Raw genomic sequence first — 20,325 nt, 5'->3', positions numbered from 1 at the left:
TTTAATTTCAGATCAGGTTTTTTGTAAACTCTTTTAAGACAAGCATAATAGGATTACAGACCTTTTCAAATATGTTTAAATGATATCAATAATTTCATACTGGTTGAAAACAGCTCAAACCAACAGTACAATCATTTAAAGATTCACAGCCTTTCAAATCTTTAAGATTTAAGTCATAAAAATAATTTCCTTTGGCACCACTATAATTTTATTTATTAGACTTTAAATGGGATGGAGATTCATAATATGACATTGCCAATATGACCAAAATTAGCTCCCCTGAAGGGGAAAATTTTGAAAGAACAGGTGGCCTTGAACTACTTACATTCTATGATAGCAATGTCATAGATCATGTGGGGGCTTCCCCCAAGTTGCACGAGGAATGCGTGGAAGCACATAGTGACAGATAAGCAGAGTAGAGATGCACAGTGATGCCTGGTGGCTCTTGTCCTGAATAAAATAATCCAACATGGTGAAAAAGTCTCAGAACCAGCTTATTTCTGAATAAACCTATTATGTTTCTCATATATTTTGTCACGGCTGGCAAGCAGTAAACACTTCTAAATCTAAAAATGCTGTTTTTGTAACCAGATAGCACCTCTGAAGAGATTTAGAAGACAGCTTATGGTTGTTAGCGTGCCCACCCCGTGTACACACATCAGCCAAGGTTAAAGGTAACTTCCAGTAATTTCAAAACCTCATGCATGTCTACATGCACATCCTCCTGCAGACAGTGTTAAAAGGAAAATAAAATATTTGTTATGGAATTCCTCCCATGTAAATATGTTGTCTTCATTAAAATGAGCTGCAATTTTGAAACAAGTTTCAACAAGTTTTAATTCTTGGATTTCAGTACAAACTATATTTTGTCATTAAATTAAAATAAAAATCTGGTTTGAAATGAATTCATATGAGCTAATTTAAGCATGAACTCTGAAAATTGTCAACATTTTTGATAATCAAAAAACATTTTTTCCTCCTTTTTTTCAGGTCAAAATGGTAAAACACTCCTGGTTTCAACTGCCAATTATCATCATTATTATTATTATTATTATTATTGTCTGTATTATAATAGCCAGGTGTCCTCTGTGTACATACATGCATGAGTACGGCTTTGATCATGGAGAAACTGGGAAGAGCTGACATTTGCCATTTCGTATGCTTATGTGTTTTGAGTTGAGGATGAATGCTGCGAAAACAGAAAGTTGGTAGGAGTAATATTTTTGGAGGAATTCACAATATTAGGCAACAGTGAACAATGGACATTGTGCTGCAATGCACCATGGGAGTTCGAGGTTTTGGGGTTTTAAAGGTTGTTATTGGGGTTCATGTTAGTTTAACAATGTTGTTAGTGTTATTGATTTATTGTGATTTTGTAGTTCCATTGGTTTAGTCAGTTTAATTAAGTGTCATGTTGCCGTTACCTTGGGGCAACTGTTTGTTGTGATTTGGCGCTATATAAGAAAAAAGTTGATTGATTGATTGACCATGAGTGAGAAGTATACTGCATTTGATGTCTTCCGCTACCATCTCTGTTTGTGGGTGTGTAAAATTAAAAGCACCTGCTTGCAGCAGAAAAGACAGAAAGCACTGCATGCGTGTGTGTAACTTCGATCACGGACAAACCCGTTGAGACTTAACATTTGCCGTTTAGTATGCTTATATATTTTGAGTCAAGGATGAACTCTGCCAAAACCAAATGTTGATAGGACTAAAATTTTTAGAGAAACGACAGATATTGGCTAACAACACTGAACAATGGACATTGCTAATTACATTCTGGACTCACACGCCATTCCAGCAGGGGCGGTAAATCATCTTTATATTAAAAGCATGAGTGTGTGCATGTGTGAATTTAATTACTAAGTTCAATGTACATACATAATATAATTGTAAATATATAGAGAATACATGGATGACACAAGAATGTGAAAACCCTTATATCCATTGTGGTCCATTTAAAAATCAAATGACAAAATAGAAGTAATAATAATAATGATAATAATAATAATAGTGTGCGTATGCTAACAAGAACCTAAACAACTTATGAATACAAAGACAGTAAATTAACATAAAATGATAAAATGGTTGAGCTATTCTAAAAATTGTTGAGGTCTACGGTTCTAAAAACATTCTGGACTTACACACCATTCCAACTCATTATAAGAACATTGCATTATTGATTACCACACTTGAAAAATGTCATCTACCTAATTTATAAATACTACCCAATCTAGAGCCTGTGGATCCCCACGGGCAACGCGCTTAGGGATGGGTGTTGATAAGATTTCATCGAAATCGATGCCATTGCCGATTCTGCTTATCAATCTGATTCCTTATCAATTCCCGTAGCGATACCTCTTATGAATTTTCTGTGTACCAAAAGTAGGCTTTACAGGTTTTCTATGTCAACATTTTAAATTGGTCACTGGATCCTTGATCTCTGGACATAAATAAAATCTGTAGTTTTTGTCAAAGGCATTTCCTTTCAGACATTTTGGCATGAACGTCTCTCTGTACCTCTGAGCTGAGCTCAGCCGGCTACTGCATGTCAGCGCAGGACGTCTTATTTTGGAAAAACGTTTTCATCGTTTTGGAATTGCTTTGAAGTTATTAATTGCAACTGGAGTCTATCATTCTAACTTGATCAGGCAGAGAGCCACACAGCATTTGGAGCTGTGTGAACAGAACGGATGACGATTCTCATTTATTTCTCACAAGACAGGCGTCCCAGTTAGTGACTTTAATCCTCACAAAAGTGACTCACGATCAGTGTTGCCACAGTTACTTTGAAAAAGTAATCCAATTACTGATTACTTCTTGAAAAAGTAAGTTACTTTACTGATTACTCAATTGTAAAAGTAACTAAGTTAGATTACTAGTTACTTTTTTAGTTACTTTCCCCAGCTGCCGACAACAACCCACGTCAACATGACAATGATACCTGTTTTGCCAAAACTCACTTTATAGTCACCCTTTCTTGACTTCAATGACAACAAATTCTTGTTTTATAAAAAGTAAAATAAAGACCTCTTTCTTGACCTCATTTAACTGTTGACAGCACTGTAACAGTAAAACTTGCAATTTCAAACCTACATTGTTTATAAATGTAACTATTAAATTCTAACATTTTTCTAACATTTAAATTCTCTAAACATTTTACTTGTCGAAATTATTATATTTTAAGCAGTATTAGTAGTTGTAGTAAAAACGGCTTCAAAACTGGACCTTAATCCAGGTTAATTCAAGGTTCAAAGCAAAGCCGCACTGCAGAAAAGTTGATTACAGACCCCCTGCAGGGTCTGTAATCAATGTAGAGAAATGATCATTTTCCCGACAAACGCCCCCAAAAACAACGGCCACTCAGTACCCATCCCTAAACGTGCTATTTATTTATTATCATTTACGATGATGATAATGATCCGAGAAAAGGGACACACACCAGCGCCACGCTCGCTCATGGTACACTGTGTCCCAAACAGGAAGTGCCAAATTTTTAGCCCACAGTGAAACAGGAAATGACAAATGTTGAACACTTCCTGGATCTGCGCTTCCTGGATTGACAATAGATGAGATCTCGAGGTATCTTGCGGGAATTCAGTGGAAAGTTGATACTGAGACAGGAAGTGCCAAATTTTGAGCCTACAGTGAAACAGGAAATATCAAATGTGGAACACCTCCTGGCATAGGTAGAGCTAGAGGGGAGGCCAGGGTGACACTGGACCCTCCCTGAAATCTGATTGGACACCCCAGATGATTGACATGTCACGGCACCACAGATATGGTTGAAAAGAGCCAGCTGCATTTTGAAATCATTGGCACATATTGGCTGGTAGGTCCCTCTTGTCCAGTAGTTGTAGTACAACAAAAAGTTCTAATCCACCTTAGTAGAAGAAGAAAATCTTTGGGCCAAAATAAGAATTTGACCCCGTCAGTTTTGCAGGTTTTCCCACCTACAAAGAATGGAGAGGTCTGAAATTTTTTTCGTAGGTACACTTCAACTGTGAGAGACAAAATCTTAAAAAAAAATCCAGAAAATCACATTGTATGATTTTTTTTTTTTTTTTTTTTTTAAATTATTAATTTGCGTTTTATTGCATCAAATAAGTATTTGGCCTCCTACCAACCAGCAAGAATTCTGGCTCACAGACCTGTTAATTTTTCTTTAAGAAGCCCTCTTATTCTTCACTCTTTATCTGTATTAATTGCACCTGTTTGAACTTGTTACCTGTATAAAAGACACCCGTTTACACACTCAATCAATCACACTCCAACCTGTCCACCATAGCCAAGACCAAAGAGCTGTCTAAGGACACCAGGGACAAAACTGTAGACCTGCACAAGGCTGGGATGGACTACAGGACAACAGGCAAGCAGCTTGGTAGAAGACAACAACTGTTATGATTATTTATTAGAAAGTGGAAGAAACACAAGATGACTGTCAATCTCTCTCGGTCTGGGATTCCATGCAAAATCTCACTTTGTGGGGTAAGGATGATTCTGAGAAAGCTCAGAACTACACCGGAGGACCTGCTCAGTGACCTGAAGAGAGCTGGGACCACAGTCACAAAGATTACATTAGTAACACATGATGCTGTAATGGTTTAAAATCCTGCAGGGCAGCAAGGTCCCCCTGCTCAAGCCAGCACATGTCCAGGCCCGTTTGAAGTTCACCAGTGACCATCTGGATGAGCCAGAGGAGGCATGGGAGAAGGTCATGTGGTTAGATAGACCAAATAGAGCTTTTTGGAATCAACTCCACTTAGCATGTTTAGAGGATTAGAACAACCCCAAGAAAACCATCGCAACCGTGAAGCATGGGGGTGGAAACATCATACTCTGGGGGTGCTCTTCTGCAAAGTGGACAGCACCATATTGAAGGGAGGATGGATGGGGTCATGTATTGCGAGATTTTGGCAAACAACCTCCTTCCCTCAGTAAGAGCATTGAAGATGGGTCATGGCTGGGTCTTCCAGCATGACAATGACCCCAAACACACAGCCAGGGCAACTAAAGAGGGGCTCCGTAAGACGCATTTCAAGGTCCTGGAGTGGCCTGGCCAGTCTCCAGACCAGAACTCAATAGAAAATCTTTGGAGGGAGCTGAAACGCCAAACCTGAAAAATTTGGAGAAGATCTGTATGAAGGAGTGGACCAAATCCCTGGTTGCAGTGTGTGAAAACTTGGTCAAGAACTACAGGATACGTCTGACCTCCTTAATGGCAGACAAATGTTTCTCTACCAGTTGTTAAGCTCTGTTTTTCTAGGGGGTCAAATACTTATTTTATGCAATAAAATGCAAATTAATTATTTAAAAATCATACAATGTGATTTACTGGATTTTTTTTAGATTCTGTCTCTCACACTTGAAGTGTACCTACGAAAAAAATTACAGACCTCTCCATTCTTTGTAGGTGGGAAAACCTGCAAAACTGGCAACGGGTCAAATACTTATTTTCCCCACTGTACAGTAGTGTTCAGAATAATAGTAGTGCTATGTGACTAAAAAGATTAATCCAGGTTTTGAGTATATTTCTTATTGTTACATGGGACCAAGGTACCAGTAGATTCAGTAGATTCTCACAAATCCAACAAGACCAAGCATTCATGATATGCACACTCTTAAGGCTATGAATTTGGGCTGTTAGTAAAAAAAAAAAGTAGAAAGTGGGGTGTTCACAGTAATAGTAGCATCTGCTGTTGACGCTACAAACTCAAAACTATTATGTTCAAACTGCTTTTTTTTTAGCAATCCTGTGAATCACTAAACTAGTATTAAGTTGTATAACCACAGTTTTTCATGATTTCTTCACATCTGCAAGGCATTAATTTTGTTGGTTTGGAACCAAGATTTTGCTTGTTTACTAGTGTGCTTGGGGTCATTGTCTTGTTGAAACACCCATTTCAAGGGCAGGTCCTCTTCAGCATAAGGCAACATGACCTCTTCAAGTATTTTGACATATCCAAACTGATCATGATACCTGGTATGCGATATATAGGCCCATCACCATAGTAGGAGAAACATGCCCATATCATGATGCTTGCACCATCATGCTTCACTGTCTCACTGTAACTGAGGCTTGAATTCAGAGTTTGGGGGTCGTCTCACCAAATTGTCTGTGTCCCTTGGACCAAAAAGAACAATTTTACTCTCATCAGTCCACAAAATATTCCTCCATTTCTCTTTAGGCCAGTTGATGTGTTCTTTGGCAAATTGTAACCTCTTCTGCGCATGTCTTTTATTTAACAGAGGGACTTTGCGGGGGATTCTTGCAAATAAATTAGCTTCACACAGGTGGTCTTCTAACTGCCACAGCACTTACAGGTAACTCCAGACTGTCTTTCATCATCCTGGAACTGATCAATGGGTGAGCCTTTGCCATTCTGGTATTCTTCTATCCATTTTGATGTTTTTTTTCCATTTTCTCCACGCGTCTCTGGTTTTTGTCCATTTTAAAGCACTTGGAGATCATTGTAGAGAACAGCCTATATTTTTTGCACCTGCATATAGGTTTTCCCCCTCTCCAATCAGCTTTTTAATCAAACTACGCTGTTCTTCTGAACAATGTCTTGCACGTTCCATTATCCTCAGGCTTTCAAGAGAAGGCATGTTCAACAGGTGCTGGCTCATCCTTAAATAGGGGACACCTGATTCACACCTGTTTGTTCAGCAGAATTGACAAACTCACTGACTGAATGCCCACACTACTATTATTGTGAACACCCCTTTTCTACTTTTTTTTTTAACTAATAGCCCAGTTTCATAGCCTTAGAATGTGCATATCATGAATGATTGGTCTTGTTGGATTTGTGAGAATCTACTGAATCTACTGGGTACCCTTGTTTCCCAGTAACAAAAAGAAATATACTCAAAACCTGGATTAATCTTTTTAGTCACATAGCACTACTATTATTCTGAACACTACTGTCTATAAGGCAACCCTGCTGATTCATGCTTTGTTGGCTTGCATGAAATGTAACGTGAAGATGCTTGGGCTGAAAGAAGCTCTGGACTGGTGAGCGTGCTGACCGTAAGAAAGCCAGGAAATTACATCAGTAACATCTTATTTAATGATTGTTTGTTTCACAGCAGTTACGTTCAACAGCACAACACATCTAGAAGTTGAGTCTTTTATTGAAAAGTGAAGGCCGTCAGTTTAGTTATTTGAAGAAACATGATCTAGCAGAATATCCATCCATCCATCCATTTTCTTCCGCTTTATCTGGAGTCGGGTCGCGGGGGCAGCAGCTCAAGCAAAGCCGCCCAGACCTCCCGATCCACACACCTGTCTCGAGGCATTCTCAAGTCAGCCAAGAGACGTACTCCCTCCAGCATGTCCTGGGTCTTCCCCAGGGCCTCCTCCCGATGGGACGTGCCCGGAACACCTCTCCAGTGAGGTGTCCAGGGGGCATTCGGAAAAGATGCCCGAGCCACCTCAGCTGGCTCCTTTCGATGTGGAGGAGCTAGCAGAATATGTTTTGTTTAATCAGTCCAATAAAAACTGGAAGGACTTTTTTTAATACCCTCTTAATTTTGCCTCTGAATGACTTTTTAAAAAAATAACCTCTTAATTTTGGACGATGCATTTCACTTAAAAATACACATACCCCTGAGTGTTTCATTCTGCTGTCACATGCTGCTTGTAGCTGTTGTGATGAATTTGCATGCTTTGCTGTCTTGTCTTTACTATAAGGAAGAGCCCAATGATTTAGTTAGAATACAATGATGAGGAAGCATCCAGGACTGTGAAATTCAAAACAAAACAGGTCATCAGGTTCTCATCAGTGTTGCTGACAAATGTGTCCTACATCACCTGTTAGCTGAGGGACCTGTCCAGTTGGAACGGCAAGGAATGGTTTGTACCGAGTCAGAAGAGCGCTGTTTTGAACAAACATTTGGAAGGATGTGCACCAAAGTACTACATGGCGATGCAGCGTGTTTGTGTGTATTCCTGTGTGCACATGCTGTAACTAGCAGACACATTTGTACTTTTGTCTTTTTTATCTCTGCCAGTTTTGGAATTAGCTACTGGGAAAGAATGTTTCAGGGCTGAGAATTGTAAAAGGAAAAACAAGGTCTCTTGTCTTGCTTTGCCCAAGCCATGCCAAACCTCTAGGGTTACTGTTGCGCACAACAGGGTCATTCTGCACATCTATTCAGGGAGTCTCACACTGATCTGGTCTTGGCAAAGCCTCTGGCTCACAGTCAACATTGGTTTCTTAGCAGTAGGTGCAGTGAAGTTCATCTATTATTTTGGTTGGTTGAATCAATTAGCCCACTCTGCCGCCCGTGTTCAGGTTTTATTTTGGTTTTACTTTGGATAGCAGAAACTTATTGTTGATGGTAACTCTCTCTCTCTCTCTGTCTCTGTCTCTCTTTCTCTATCTCTCTCTCTCTCTCTTATTGAGGGTTTTGCATGGCTCTGCACAATATCTTGAGTACAAAGATACCATTTCTTATAAACTGTATCACAGCAGTTACATTGTTAAAAGCTTGCAAAAGTCTTAACATACGAGGTCTGTCCAAAAAGTAACGGACCTTTTTATTTATTTCAAAAACTATATGGATTTGAATCACGTGTGATTGCATCAGCCAAGCTTGAACCTTCATGTGCATGCGTGAGTTTTTCCACGCCTGTCGGTTGCGTCATTCACCTGTGGGCAGGCTTTGACTAAGCACTGGTCCACCCCTCCCGTCGGATTTCTTTTGTCTGAGAACTACCACAGAAATGGCAAGAGAGCTGGACATAGCACTTTTGCGGCACATTCCACTGTTACAGGAGATTTTGTAATGAAAGACGTGCAGAAGATTTCGCGCGTCGGCACGAAGCAGCTCAGGACGCGCAGCAAAAAAAAAAAAACCCACCTCCGTGTTGGAAACCATTCAGAAGATTCAGACGGCTTTCGATGGCTTTCAGTCGAGTGAGTATCCTAGAAATTGTGTAACAGCTGGACATGCCCCAACATGTCCTGTGAGACTTCCAAGACGGAGGTGTTTTTTTGCTGCGCGTCCTGAGCTGCTTCGTGCCGATGCGCGAAATCCTCCACACGTCTTTCATTACAAAATCTCCTGTAACAGTGGAATGTGCCGCAAAAGTGTTATGTCCAGCTCTTGCCATTTCTGTGGTAGTCACATGATGTCCCGGATCAACACAGCGTTCAGTTTAGAAATGATCTGGTCGATCCAGCCTGTCGATGGCCGCTCGGCGTGCCGCGCACCCTCCGCCGCTGTGGGCTGTCTTTAAAAAGGTTTTAACAGTCCATAATCTGCGTGACGCCGACAGAATCTTCACCGATATCCAGCTGAATCTATCGAATGGTTTCCAACTGCCTGTCTCTAACAGTTTCTGAAAAAAATTTCATGGAGCAAAGCGGCAGTCTCTCAGCAAGTTCTCAGACAAAAGAAATCCGACGGGAGGGGTGGACCAGTGCTCACTCAAAGCCTGCCCACAGGCGAATGACGCAACCGACAGGCGTGGAAAAACTCACGCATGCACACGAAGGTTCAAGCTTGGCTGATGCAATCACACGTGATTCAAATCCATATAGTTTTGAAAAAAATAAAAAGGTCCATTACTTTTTGGACAGACCTCGTACACACACACAGAATTATGCAGTATATGAGGTTGTTGAATCACAATGTTTTTTTTAATGATCTTTGATCTCAAAATCTGTGATGAATTGAAACATCACATTAGCTTTCTACTTCTTTTTCTTTACTTTTTTAAAAATAAATAAATAAACCCAGTTAGCTTTGAGTAAAATGTAGCTGCTAAAAAGGTTCGATGTTGAACAGAATAATTGCTGGGCTGAATTGTTGTGCTGCACACAGAGAAAAGAAAAGCAGAACTCAAACAACGCCACTCATGATATCTGTTTGAATGACATTAAACTGTAGAGGGACATCTTGTTAGTGAAGAATTCTTCTCCCTTAATACAAACTCAGGAAAGTGAGAGGTATGTAGTCTTGTGTGTGTGGGCTGACCTGTCTTGTTTTTTGTTGAAAGTGGGCCACCTACTTTTTTGTAACTTAGATTATTGCTGGAGAAGACTAAAGTGAAATATGAATGATTGGGGAGTTTTGCATTGTACATGATGTGTGTTTTTTATACTTGACAAACTTTCCTGTTGTCTTTCTTTTCGATGAAGATTCAGAAGAGTCGCACTCTGTCTGCGAAAGCCATGGGAAGAAGATATGTCAGCTCTTCAAGCGCATGGGAACACATGAACACTTCTAACTGGCCCTATCGTTCCAACGGCTTAAAACCAAGTCGCAGCGACCCAGCCTTGGCTCCTCCTTTTTCTGTTCCCACTGTATATGGATCTGCACCTTTTATGGTGATCAATTATTTACACATAACATTGTCACTGAAGCACCAGCATGCTTTGAGATTATGTCAGCAATTTGAAATAAAAACAATCTTTATATTCTTTTAATTTTTTTTTATATATACAGTACATAATTGTGTAAAATTGCCAGTAAATACTGTTTTACAGAAAGCCAAAGGCCATGTTGTCCAGAACCAGCAGACCAGCCAGTCTCGAATAAATAGGCAGAGTATCTACACAGTGACAAATGGCAACAGTCAGACACACGTTTGGCCGCAATCACCTCAAACTGACAGCAAGGCTGCTGCTGTCAAAACAACTAAGACAGAGCAGCAATCAGCGTGAGTTCATTTGGCTTGCAGGCTCTCAAGTGCCGTTAGGAATGCACCATTCTGATACACTGGGCAAACTTTAATGCCATAGATTGTAGGTCAGAACACACCCTGGCCCAAAGTGCTATGCATCAGTGCCCAGTGTACAGCTCTTCTGAATCACTAAACCACCTGCACTCATTGTTTTGGTCATAGATGTGTTGGTGTAAACCTAAGGTGTGGTCTGGCACACAGATGGCTCATTTCATTTCATTTTTTTATTGAAAAGGGACGACACATATTGATGAACACATAAAATGTAAATATGTCAGATTATTGCCATGGGCTAATTTCCATCTGTAGTCCCTGACAGGCTGTAAGAATGAACAATTTACAGTAAAAACACACAAACATCACAGGAGCTTACAATACAACAGACTACATTACATAGGGGTCACTAACTACTACAACAACAAGACAGAGACTGGACAAGAGGCAGGAGATAAGAGGACACCGACGTGATCTGAGCGTGAACGGTTATCTTACACAAACTCAGTCAAAGGAGGGCACACAGTTAAAAAAAAACAACAATACAGAACTACTACATTTACAATTCATTTGGAATAAGTTAATTAAAATTGCAAGTCTAATTTCATACATTTATATATTTTAAAAACATTGATACTTTCCATCACTGGAATATTTTCATACTTTAGAACACAAGAAATTTGGTCTAAATTCCAGTGCAGTATATCTTTTTTTAAAGAATGGCATAGTAAACAGTCCCTACATGAAGTCCATGACGTGTATACGTGCATAGCAGTGTTCAGTTGCACACAATAGGACTACAAAACTGAATTGAACACAAAAATGAAAAATTAAATAAATGTAACAACAAATGGAAACAACAAAACATAACTCTGGTGTGTAATATATTTTAATGTCACTTTTGTCCCTTTCCACAGCTGCGACTGTGGATGGCAGGTGGACAAACTGAGGCAATTTCATTTCACAAGAGGTCTGGACTTTAAAATTATTTGAAATTAAAACATAACAGGTCTGTGATGCCCTTAGCTGTCTGGGAGCTGCACACGCTCCACACTGATCAGATCAGCATGTGCCTACCCTTCACCAAGGGTCGCGGTTAACCCAATGAACCCCACTCGTGATGGGGATTGCAATTATTTCCTGTGAACGAGGAATTCCCTATAAGCATGGGTCATAAGCTTGCGTTGATTAAGTCCCAGCCCTTTGTACACACCGCCTGTCACTACTACCGATTGAATGGTTTCGTGAGGTCCTTGGATCAGCCCTACTGGAGTTGGAACACGACCCTGGTGGAGCACCGAGAAGACAATCAAACTTGATCTAGAGGAAGTAATAGCCGTAACAAGTCGCTAGATCTTGATTTTCAGTATGAATACAGACGGGGCCACACGATCCTGCTGACTTTTTGGGTTTTATGCAGGAGGTGTCCGAAAAGTTACAACAGGGATAACTGACTTGTGGCAGCCAAGCATTCATAGCGATGTTGCTTTTTGATCCTTCAATGTCAGCTCTTCCTATCATTGTGAAGCAGAATTCACTAAGCATTGCATTGTTCACCCACTAATGGAGAACGTGAGCTGGGTTTAGACTGTCGTGAGACAGGTTAGTTTTAACCTACTGATGACGTGTTGTCAATCAATCAATCAATCAATTTTTTTTTATATAGCCCCAAATCACAACAAACAGTTGCCCCAAGGCGCCTTATATTGTAAGGCAAGGCCATACAATAATTATGTAAAACCCCAACGGTCAAAACGACCCCCTGTGAGCAAGCACTTGGCTACAGTGGGAAGGAAAAACTCCCTTTTAACAGGAAGAAACCTCCAGCAGAACCAGGCTCAGGGAGGGGCAGTCTTCTGCTGGGACTGGTTGGGGCTGAGGGAGAGAACCAGGAAAAAGACATGCTGTGGAGGGGAGCAGAGATCGATCACTAATGATTAAATGCAGAGTGGTGCATACAGAGCAAAAGAGAAAGAAACAGTGCATCGTGGGAACCCCCCAGCAGTCTACGTCTATAGCAGCATAACTAAGGGATGGTTCAGTCACCTGATCCAGCCGTAACTATAAGCTTTAGCAAAAAGGAAAGTTTTAAGCCTAATCTTAAAAGTAGAGAGGGTGTCTGTCTCCCTGATCTGAATTGGGAGCTGGTTCCACAGGAGAGGAGCGTGAAAGCTGAAGGCTCTGCCTCCCATTCTACTCTTACAAACCCTAGGAACTACAAGTAAGCCTGCAGTCTGAGAGCGAAGCGCTCTATTGGGGTGATATGGTACTACGAGGTCCCTAAGATAAGATGGGACCTGATTATTCAAAACCTTATAAGTAAGAAGAAGAATTTTAAATTCTATTCTAGAGTTAACAGGAAGCCAATGAAGAGAGGCCAATATGGGTGAGATATGCTCTCTCCTTCTAGTCCCCGTTAGTACTCTAGCTGCAGCATTTTGAATTAACTGAAGGCTTTTTAGGGAACTTTTAGGACAACCTGATAATAATGAATTACAATAGTCCAGCCTAGAGGAAATAAATGCATGAATTAGTTTTTCAGCATCACTCTGAGACAAGACCTTTCTAATTTTAGAGATATTGCGTAAATGCAAAAAAGCAGTCCTACATATTTGTTTAATATGCGCTTTGAATGACATATCCTGATCAAAAATGACTCCAAGATTTCTCACAGTATTACTAGAGGTCAGGGTAATGCCATCCAGAGTAAGGATCTGATTAGACACCATGTTTCTAAGATTTGTGGGGCCAAGTACAATAACTTCAGTTTTATCTGAGTTTAAAAGCAGGAAATTAGAGGTCATCCATGTCTTTATGTCTGTAAGACAATCCTGCAGTTTAGCTAATTGGTGTGTGTCCTCTGGCTTCATGGATAGATAAAGCTGGGTATCATCTGCGTAACAATGAAAATTTAAACAATACCGTCTAATAATACTGCCTAAGGGAAGCATGTATAAAGTGAATAAAATTGGTCCTAGCACAGAACCTTGTGGAACTCCATAATTAACTTTAGTCTGTGAAGAAGATTCCCCATTTACATGAACAAATTGTAATCTATTAGACAAATATGATTCAAACCACCGCAGCTCAGTGCCTTTAATACCTATGGCATGCTCTAATCTCTGTAATAAAATTTTATGGTCAACAGTATCAAAAGCAGCACTGAGGTCTAACAGAACAAGCACAGAGATGAGTCCACTGTCCGAGGCCATAAGAAGATCATTTGTAACCTTCACTAATGCTGTTTCTGTACTACGATGAATTCTAAAACCTGACTGAAACTCTTCAAATAGACCATTCCTCTGCAGATGATCAGTTAGCTGTTTTACAACTACCCTTTCAAGAATTTTGAGAGAAAAGGAAGGTTGGAGATTGGCCTATAATTAGCTAAGATAGCTGGGTCAAGTGATGGCTTTTTAAGTAATGGTTTAATTACTGCCACCTTAAAGGCCTGTGGTACATAACCAACTAACAAAGATAGATTGATCATATTTAAGATCGAAGCATTAAATAATGGTAGGGCTTCCTTGAGCAGCCTGGTAGGAATGGGGTCTAATAAACATGTTGATGGTTTGGATGAAGTAACTAATGAAAATAACTCAGACAGAACAATCAGAGAGAAAGAGTCTAACCAAATACCGGCATCACTGAAAGCAGCCAAAGATAATGATACATCTTTGGGATGGTTATGAGTATTTTTTTCTCTAATAGTTAAAATTTTGTTAGCAAAGAAAGTCATGAAGTCATTACTAGTTAAAGTTAATGGAATACTCAGCTCAATAGAGCTCTGACTCTTTGTCAGCCTGGCTACAGTGCTGAAAAGAAACCTGGGGTTGTTGTTTCAATAGTAATCCTGCTCAGTACGAGAGGAACTGCAGATTCAGACATTTGGGGTATGTGCCTTGCTGAGGAGCCAAAGGTGCAAAGCTGCCATCTGTGCCAACACCTCTAAGGCTAGGCATGCACTGTACAATATTTTCAATCGTACTTGGCTCCAGCTCAGACTGTGCGACAAAACCGCAGGGGTTAAAAGTTCAGAGCACACGATTCATGTTCTCACACTGTACGGCCTGATGCTCTGATGGGATCTGACTGCTCACATTGTACGAGGTCTGTCAATAAAGTAACGGTCCTTTTTATTTTTTTTCAAAAACTATATGGATTTCATTCATATGTTTTTACGTCAGACATGCTTGAACCCTCGTGCGCATGTGTGAGTTTTTCCACGCCTGTCGGTGACGTCATTCGCCTGTGAGCACTCCTTGTGGGAGGAGTCGTCCAGCTCCTCGTCGGAATTCCTTTGTCTGAGAAGTTGCTGAGAGACTGGCGCGTTGTTTGATCAAAATTTTTTCTAAACCTGTGAGACACATCGAAGTGGACACGGTTCGAAAAATTAAGCTGGTTTTCAGTGAAAATTTTAACGGCTGATGAGAGATTTTGAGGTGATTCTGTCGCTTTAAGGACTTCCCACGGTGCGAGACATCGCTCAGCGCTCTCAGCCGCCGTCGTCAGCCTGTTCAAGCTGAAACCTCCACATTTCAGGCTCTATTGATCCAGGACGTCGTGAGAGAACAGAGAAGTTTCAGAAGAAGTCGGTTTCAGCATTTTATCCGGCTATTCCACTGTTAAAGGAGATTTTTTTAATGAAAGACGTGCGGGCGGATTGCAGCGTTGGGACGCAGCCGCCGCGACGCTCCACCACAGGAAAAACACCTCTGTTGGAAGCCTTAAGGACAAGTTGGAACATGTCCTGCTGTTAAACAATTTCTCATATACTCACTCCACTGAAAGCCATCAAAAGCCGCCTGGATTTTACAAATGGTTATCAACACGGAGGTGTTTTTCCTGTGCCGCCGCACCGCGTCGGTTGCGTCCCGACGCGCGGACCCGTCCGCACGTCTTTCATTAAAAAAATCTCCTTTAACAGTGGAATATCCGGATAAAATGCTGAAACCGACTTCTTCTGAAACTTCTCTGTTCTCTCACGACGTCCTGGATCAATAGAGCCTGAAATGTGGAGGTTTTCAGCCTTGAACAGGCTGACGACGGCGGCTGAGAGGCGCTGAGCGACGTCTCGCACCATGGGAAGTCCTTAAAGCGACAGAATCACCTCAAAATCTCTCATCAGCCGTTAAAAATTTTCACTGAAAACCAGCTTAATTTTCGAACCGTGTCCCACTTCGATGTGTCTCACAGGTTTAGAAAAAATTTTGATCAAACAACGCGCCAGTCTCTCAGCAACTTCTCAGACAAAGGAATTCCGACGAGGGGCTGGACGACTCCTCCCACAAGGAGTGCTCACAGGCGAATGACGTCACCGACAGGCGTGGAAAAACTCACGCATGCGCACGAGGGTTCAAGCATGTCTGACGTAAAAACATATGAATGAAATCCATATAGTTTTTGAAAAAAACAAAAAGGACCGTTGCTTTATTGACAGACCTCGTACGTTCAAAAACCACACGTCGGAAGTTTTTTTTTTTTTCTTTAAAAAAAAAATTTCATGCCTATCAGCGCGCACAGTGAGTGAAATCAGGTGGGGGGAGACTGAACGTATATGCGCGTGCGCACACACAGCAGACAGCAACATGATTTATGAGAGGACGGTAAAAAAGAAAACAAACATTCATAACAGGTGTTGCTACTTACACTGTTGTATAAATAAACTATATTTCATACGGAGTCATACAGCTGTGGTTATCTGTCGTAAATCCTGTTGTCTGGTGTGTGTGTGTGTGTGTGTGTGTGTGTGTGTGTGTGTGTGTGTGTGTGTGTGTGTGCGCGCGCGCGCGCGCGCATATACGTTCGGTCTCCCCCACCTGATTCCACTCACTGTGCGCACTGATAGGCATGAACTTTAATATGATATTAGGTTATTGCGAGGGAACGCAATAAAAAAAAAAACAAGACTTTACATGAGATCACTGTTTGCTCTCTCCGGTGTTTGCTCATGCACAGTGCGCAAAGTAATCAGCGCGTAGATGCTTGTAGCGCTGCTTCAACAGTGCGGAACCCTCATGAGTCACGACGGCCGACCAAAATATGAAACAGGTTTGATTTTCATCCGACCATACAATTCCCGATCAGGAGGTGATCGTGAGATGTTGAACACAGCTCGTTACTCCATGTAGACTGCACGATGCTGGATGCACGATTAAGCTGAAACTTGGCGCAATCCAAAAAATTCTCGCACAAGTTAAAAATCAGCTGTAAAAGGGCCAAAAATTGCACAGTGTAAGCCCGCCTTAAGTCAGAATCCTGCTTAAACAATGCGATACACAATTGCTGTGGATTTTCGGTTGGCCCTGGGCTCCTCTTACCCGGGGGTGCCCGTTGAACAGAGCTGTTCGTGATTGGGCTGTGGCATTGCTGGATATCTGGCAGCCCCTGCCCTTCCTCGCACCTTATGTTTGTGGAGAACCTGGTGCTAAATCATTTGTAGATGACCTGAAATGCTACTATTCCCAGCTACCGTCCCAGTTACTGTGCTTCCCAGCTATCATGTTCAGGCTGAGAGATGCACAAAGAGCAGACAAAACACAGTGGGACTTCTTTAAAAACACTGTTTCTTCAGCCATGACAATGAACTAAAGTATTTTCAGATGTTTTCCAAAATCAGGACGCTTTATGTGGATACAGTTGTATGCGAAAGTTTGGGCACCCCTGATAATTTTGTTTACATAATTATTGCACACTTTCTTTAAATGCTAGAAACTTCATTTCACCTCTCAAATATCAGTGTGTTTGTCTGCTATATGATATATTTAACTGAAATTTCTGATCCAGACAACCAATGATTTATAAAGGAAAATCCTGAAAATTATCAGGGGTGCGCAAACTTTTGCATACAGCTGTAGTTCTAGTCATGCTGTGATGATGAATCCAACTGAAACAATGTAACAGGTAAGGTTAGGACTTTATATTTACTCCGTTTGTGAATAGTTTTAATAGTCTGAACTGCACGAGGACTGCAGCTTTCAGTTTTTCAGCCAATCAATGGACGTATTTTGACTTATGAGTAACTTACAAGAAACGTGTGTCTACAATCGCATAACTTACTTACAGCTTATGGTCCATGCAAATATTGTGTTAACCTTTTTAAAAAGCTCGGCATGCGCTGGTTAAATTGTCAAGGTGTGACAGATTTGAGAGGTGTGTGCATCTGTATCTTATGGACCTGAATCTGGATTAATACATGATTATTGAGGAAATAAGCTTGTCATAATTTTAATGGCCACACCCAAGCAAAACCATTATGAAAACCACCGCTTAGCCCACAAAAATATGATGTAATAAACATCCAAATTGATGTTAGCCTGTTTCCTAAGCTTTCTGAATTTCATTTGTCCTTCCCAGGTCATACACTGTCTCACCTATTGTCCACCTATTTACCCACATATGAGCTGTAGACACATGAACGCACATGCACATATATGACTTTTGTTAAAAACGTCTTTCTGTTGCAGTGCCACAGAAATCTCTTATACTTGTAGTTGCAGCCTCAGCTTACTGAAAAATGATTGCAGTTATACAGGTGGATCTATCAATTTTAAACAGGTGTTTTTAAAGAGAACAAGAAGCAGGAGTTGCAGACCCATAGTTCAGATTCTCAGATTGGTGCATTCCTATCATTATCCTGCAATGTGGCAACTATTCCCTGTGTTATATCCATGCATTTTAGTGAACATCACACTCCCTTTTCTGTCTATGACAAGTATGTCTAGTGTTTTTTTGTCTCTTTCCTACAGGGTAACCAGTGTGGCAAACATGTCAGACTTAAATCTGAAGGAGGCTGTGGAGTTTCTGTCTCATGCTGATGAGAATTACCAACAGTGTGGAGCGACCTTCATCCAAAACACCACCTTCAAAGAGGACAGTGCCAAACAGGAAGTAAGACTGCACTTATACATGCACAAATGTAATGTATAAACCTGTTGTAGATATTCCCACCAAAAGTACACATAAAAATGCTGCATGTCACTCTGTTCTTCAAGTCACATTTGTGCAAGAACTGTCTTGTACAATTGTTGAAGCATTTTGAAGACCTTTTTGTAACCTGCCTTGAGGGAAAGGGAGGAGTTTTTTTTCTGTAATTTTTGGCTGATGGGTTTGTGGTTAAATTGCAGTCTTGTCAATCCATATGAGACTGAAAGGCATGGTTTGCATTTTCTACACTTTTGCTGTATTTCTGTGTTCCAGGTGTTGCAGCTAAGAGGGATTCCACTTCTGGTGTCCCTGCTGCAGAGCTCCAACCCTGGAGTAAGCCAGAGTGCTGCTGGGGCACTGAGGAACCTAGTGTTCAAGGACCACAACAATAAACTGGAGGTTCAGCGTTTGTGGCGTATAGCTAAGGCCTACAGCTACTGAAGGAGACAGATTCTACTGAGACTCAGAAACAAATTACAGGTAGGACAGGACCCGACACATGATTATGCTGGAGGGAAAAACAAAATCATAAAAAAAAAAAATGCATCAGTTAATCAGCTCAAAACCTTGTAGAGATGCATAACTAACCTGCCAACACACTCACAATAGGTTGACATTCCTCTCAAGATGTTGGAAATCTCCACTGCCAGTGTTCTTGCAGGCAATCCTCCTGTAAAATGGGAATCTCAGTGAGATAGCAAAGGTAGAGAAACATCTGAAGGCTGCAAGCCCCTGGGGTATTTGGGCTGAACTTCTTCAGGCAGGTGGGGATCCTGTTCTCCTGGAATTGCAAGAATTCTTTATTTCAATTTGGGTGTGAGATATCATCCAAATAACTAGAAGTATTTGTAGTCCCTTTCTGGACAGGAAAGTTTAGGAATTGGGCCTGGATTGCAACAAGTATAGGAGTACTTGACGACCCACTGTGCTGGGGAAGGTGAAAGGGTCATTCTCGGTAGAATTCAGTGCCTGCTGCTTGCTACTCAGCAGCCAGAGCATTCTGGCTTTATACCCAAGAAGTTAACCATCAGTCGTATCCTCAGTTTTTGGGTACTCATCGAATGCAGTTATTAATATTAATAATTCGTAGTAGCCTGTGATAATATTTGCAAGGCATTTAACATAATTATTGTGGCTGCTTTGTGGAACATCCTGAGATTTTGTGAAATTTCTACTAAGTTGCTGGACATTGTGGCTGGTACCATCAGCTCTGTGTACTACAGGCTCTGACCAGTCACCAGAATGTACAGTTTGAGTACCCTTCTGGTTCTTAGTGATTGGTGGTTAGTGATTTTCACTGTTGCCTCACAGCAAGCAAGACCTGGTCCTTTCTGTGCGGAGTTTGCATGTTCTCCCCATGTTTGCGTGTGTTCCCTCCAGGTGCTCTGGCTTCTTCCAGCCTCCATAGACATTTGAATTTGGAACTTTACATTGACCATAGGTCTGAATGTGTTTGTCTGTGTGTGGCCCTACGATAAACTGGTGGCCTGTCCAGGGTGTACCCCACCTCTCGCTCAGTGATCACTGTGATAGTATCCAGCTCCCTGTGACCCTTAATTTGAATATGCTGGAATAAAAAATGAATGAAAACTTAGTCATCATATATTGAAAATTGAACCAACAAAGGAGAAAGGCTGAAAGCCCAAGATGAGAGTTCAAGCAGTAAGTGAATCATCATTATGAATTGTGATATTTGTACATATAAAATTTTG

At 41.0% G+C, this 20,325-nt stretch overlaps 1 protein-coding gene across 1 annotated transcript in view; it reads left to right on the top strand.

The window, feature by feature from the left end:
* LOC117512431 (plakophilin-1) overlaps window positions 1-20,325 on the top strand; it is a 97,311-nt gene that overhangs the window by 56,019 nt on the left and 20,967 nt on the right. The window contains 5 exon segments of the mRNA XM_034172496.1: window positions 10,149-10,337; window positions 10,497-10,669; window positions 18,436-18,577; window positions 18,887-19,037; window positions 19,040-19,093. Of these exon segments, the coding sequence (XP_034028387.1) occupies window positions 10,149-10,337; window positions 10,497-10,669; window positions 18,436-18,577; window positions 18,887-19,037; window positions 19,040-19,093 (709 nt within the window).

Source organism: Thalassophryne amazonica, chromosome 6 (genome assembly GCF_902500255.1).
Source record: "Thalassophryne amazonica chromosome 6, fThaAma1.1, whole genome shotgun sequence".
Taxonomy (NCBI): Eukaryota; Metazoa; Chordata; class Actinopteri; order Batrachoidiformes; family Batrachoididae; genus Thalassophryne; species Thalassophryne amazonica.
Note: the sequence above shows the minus strand (reverse complement) of the source record. Positions and strands in the feature narration are given on the sequence as shown.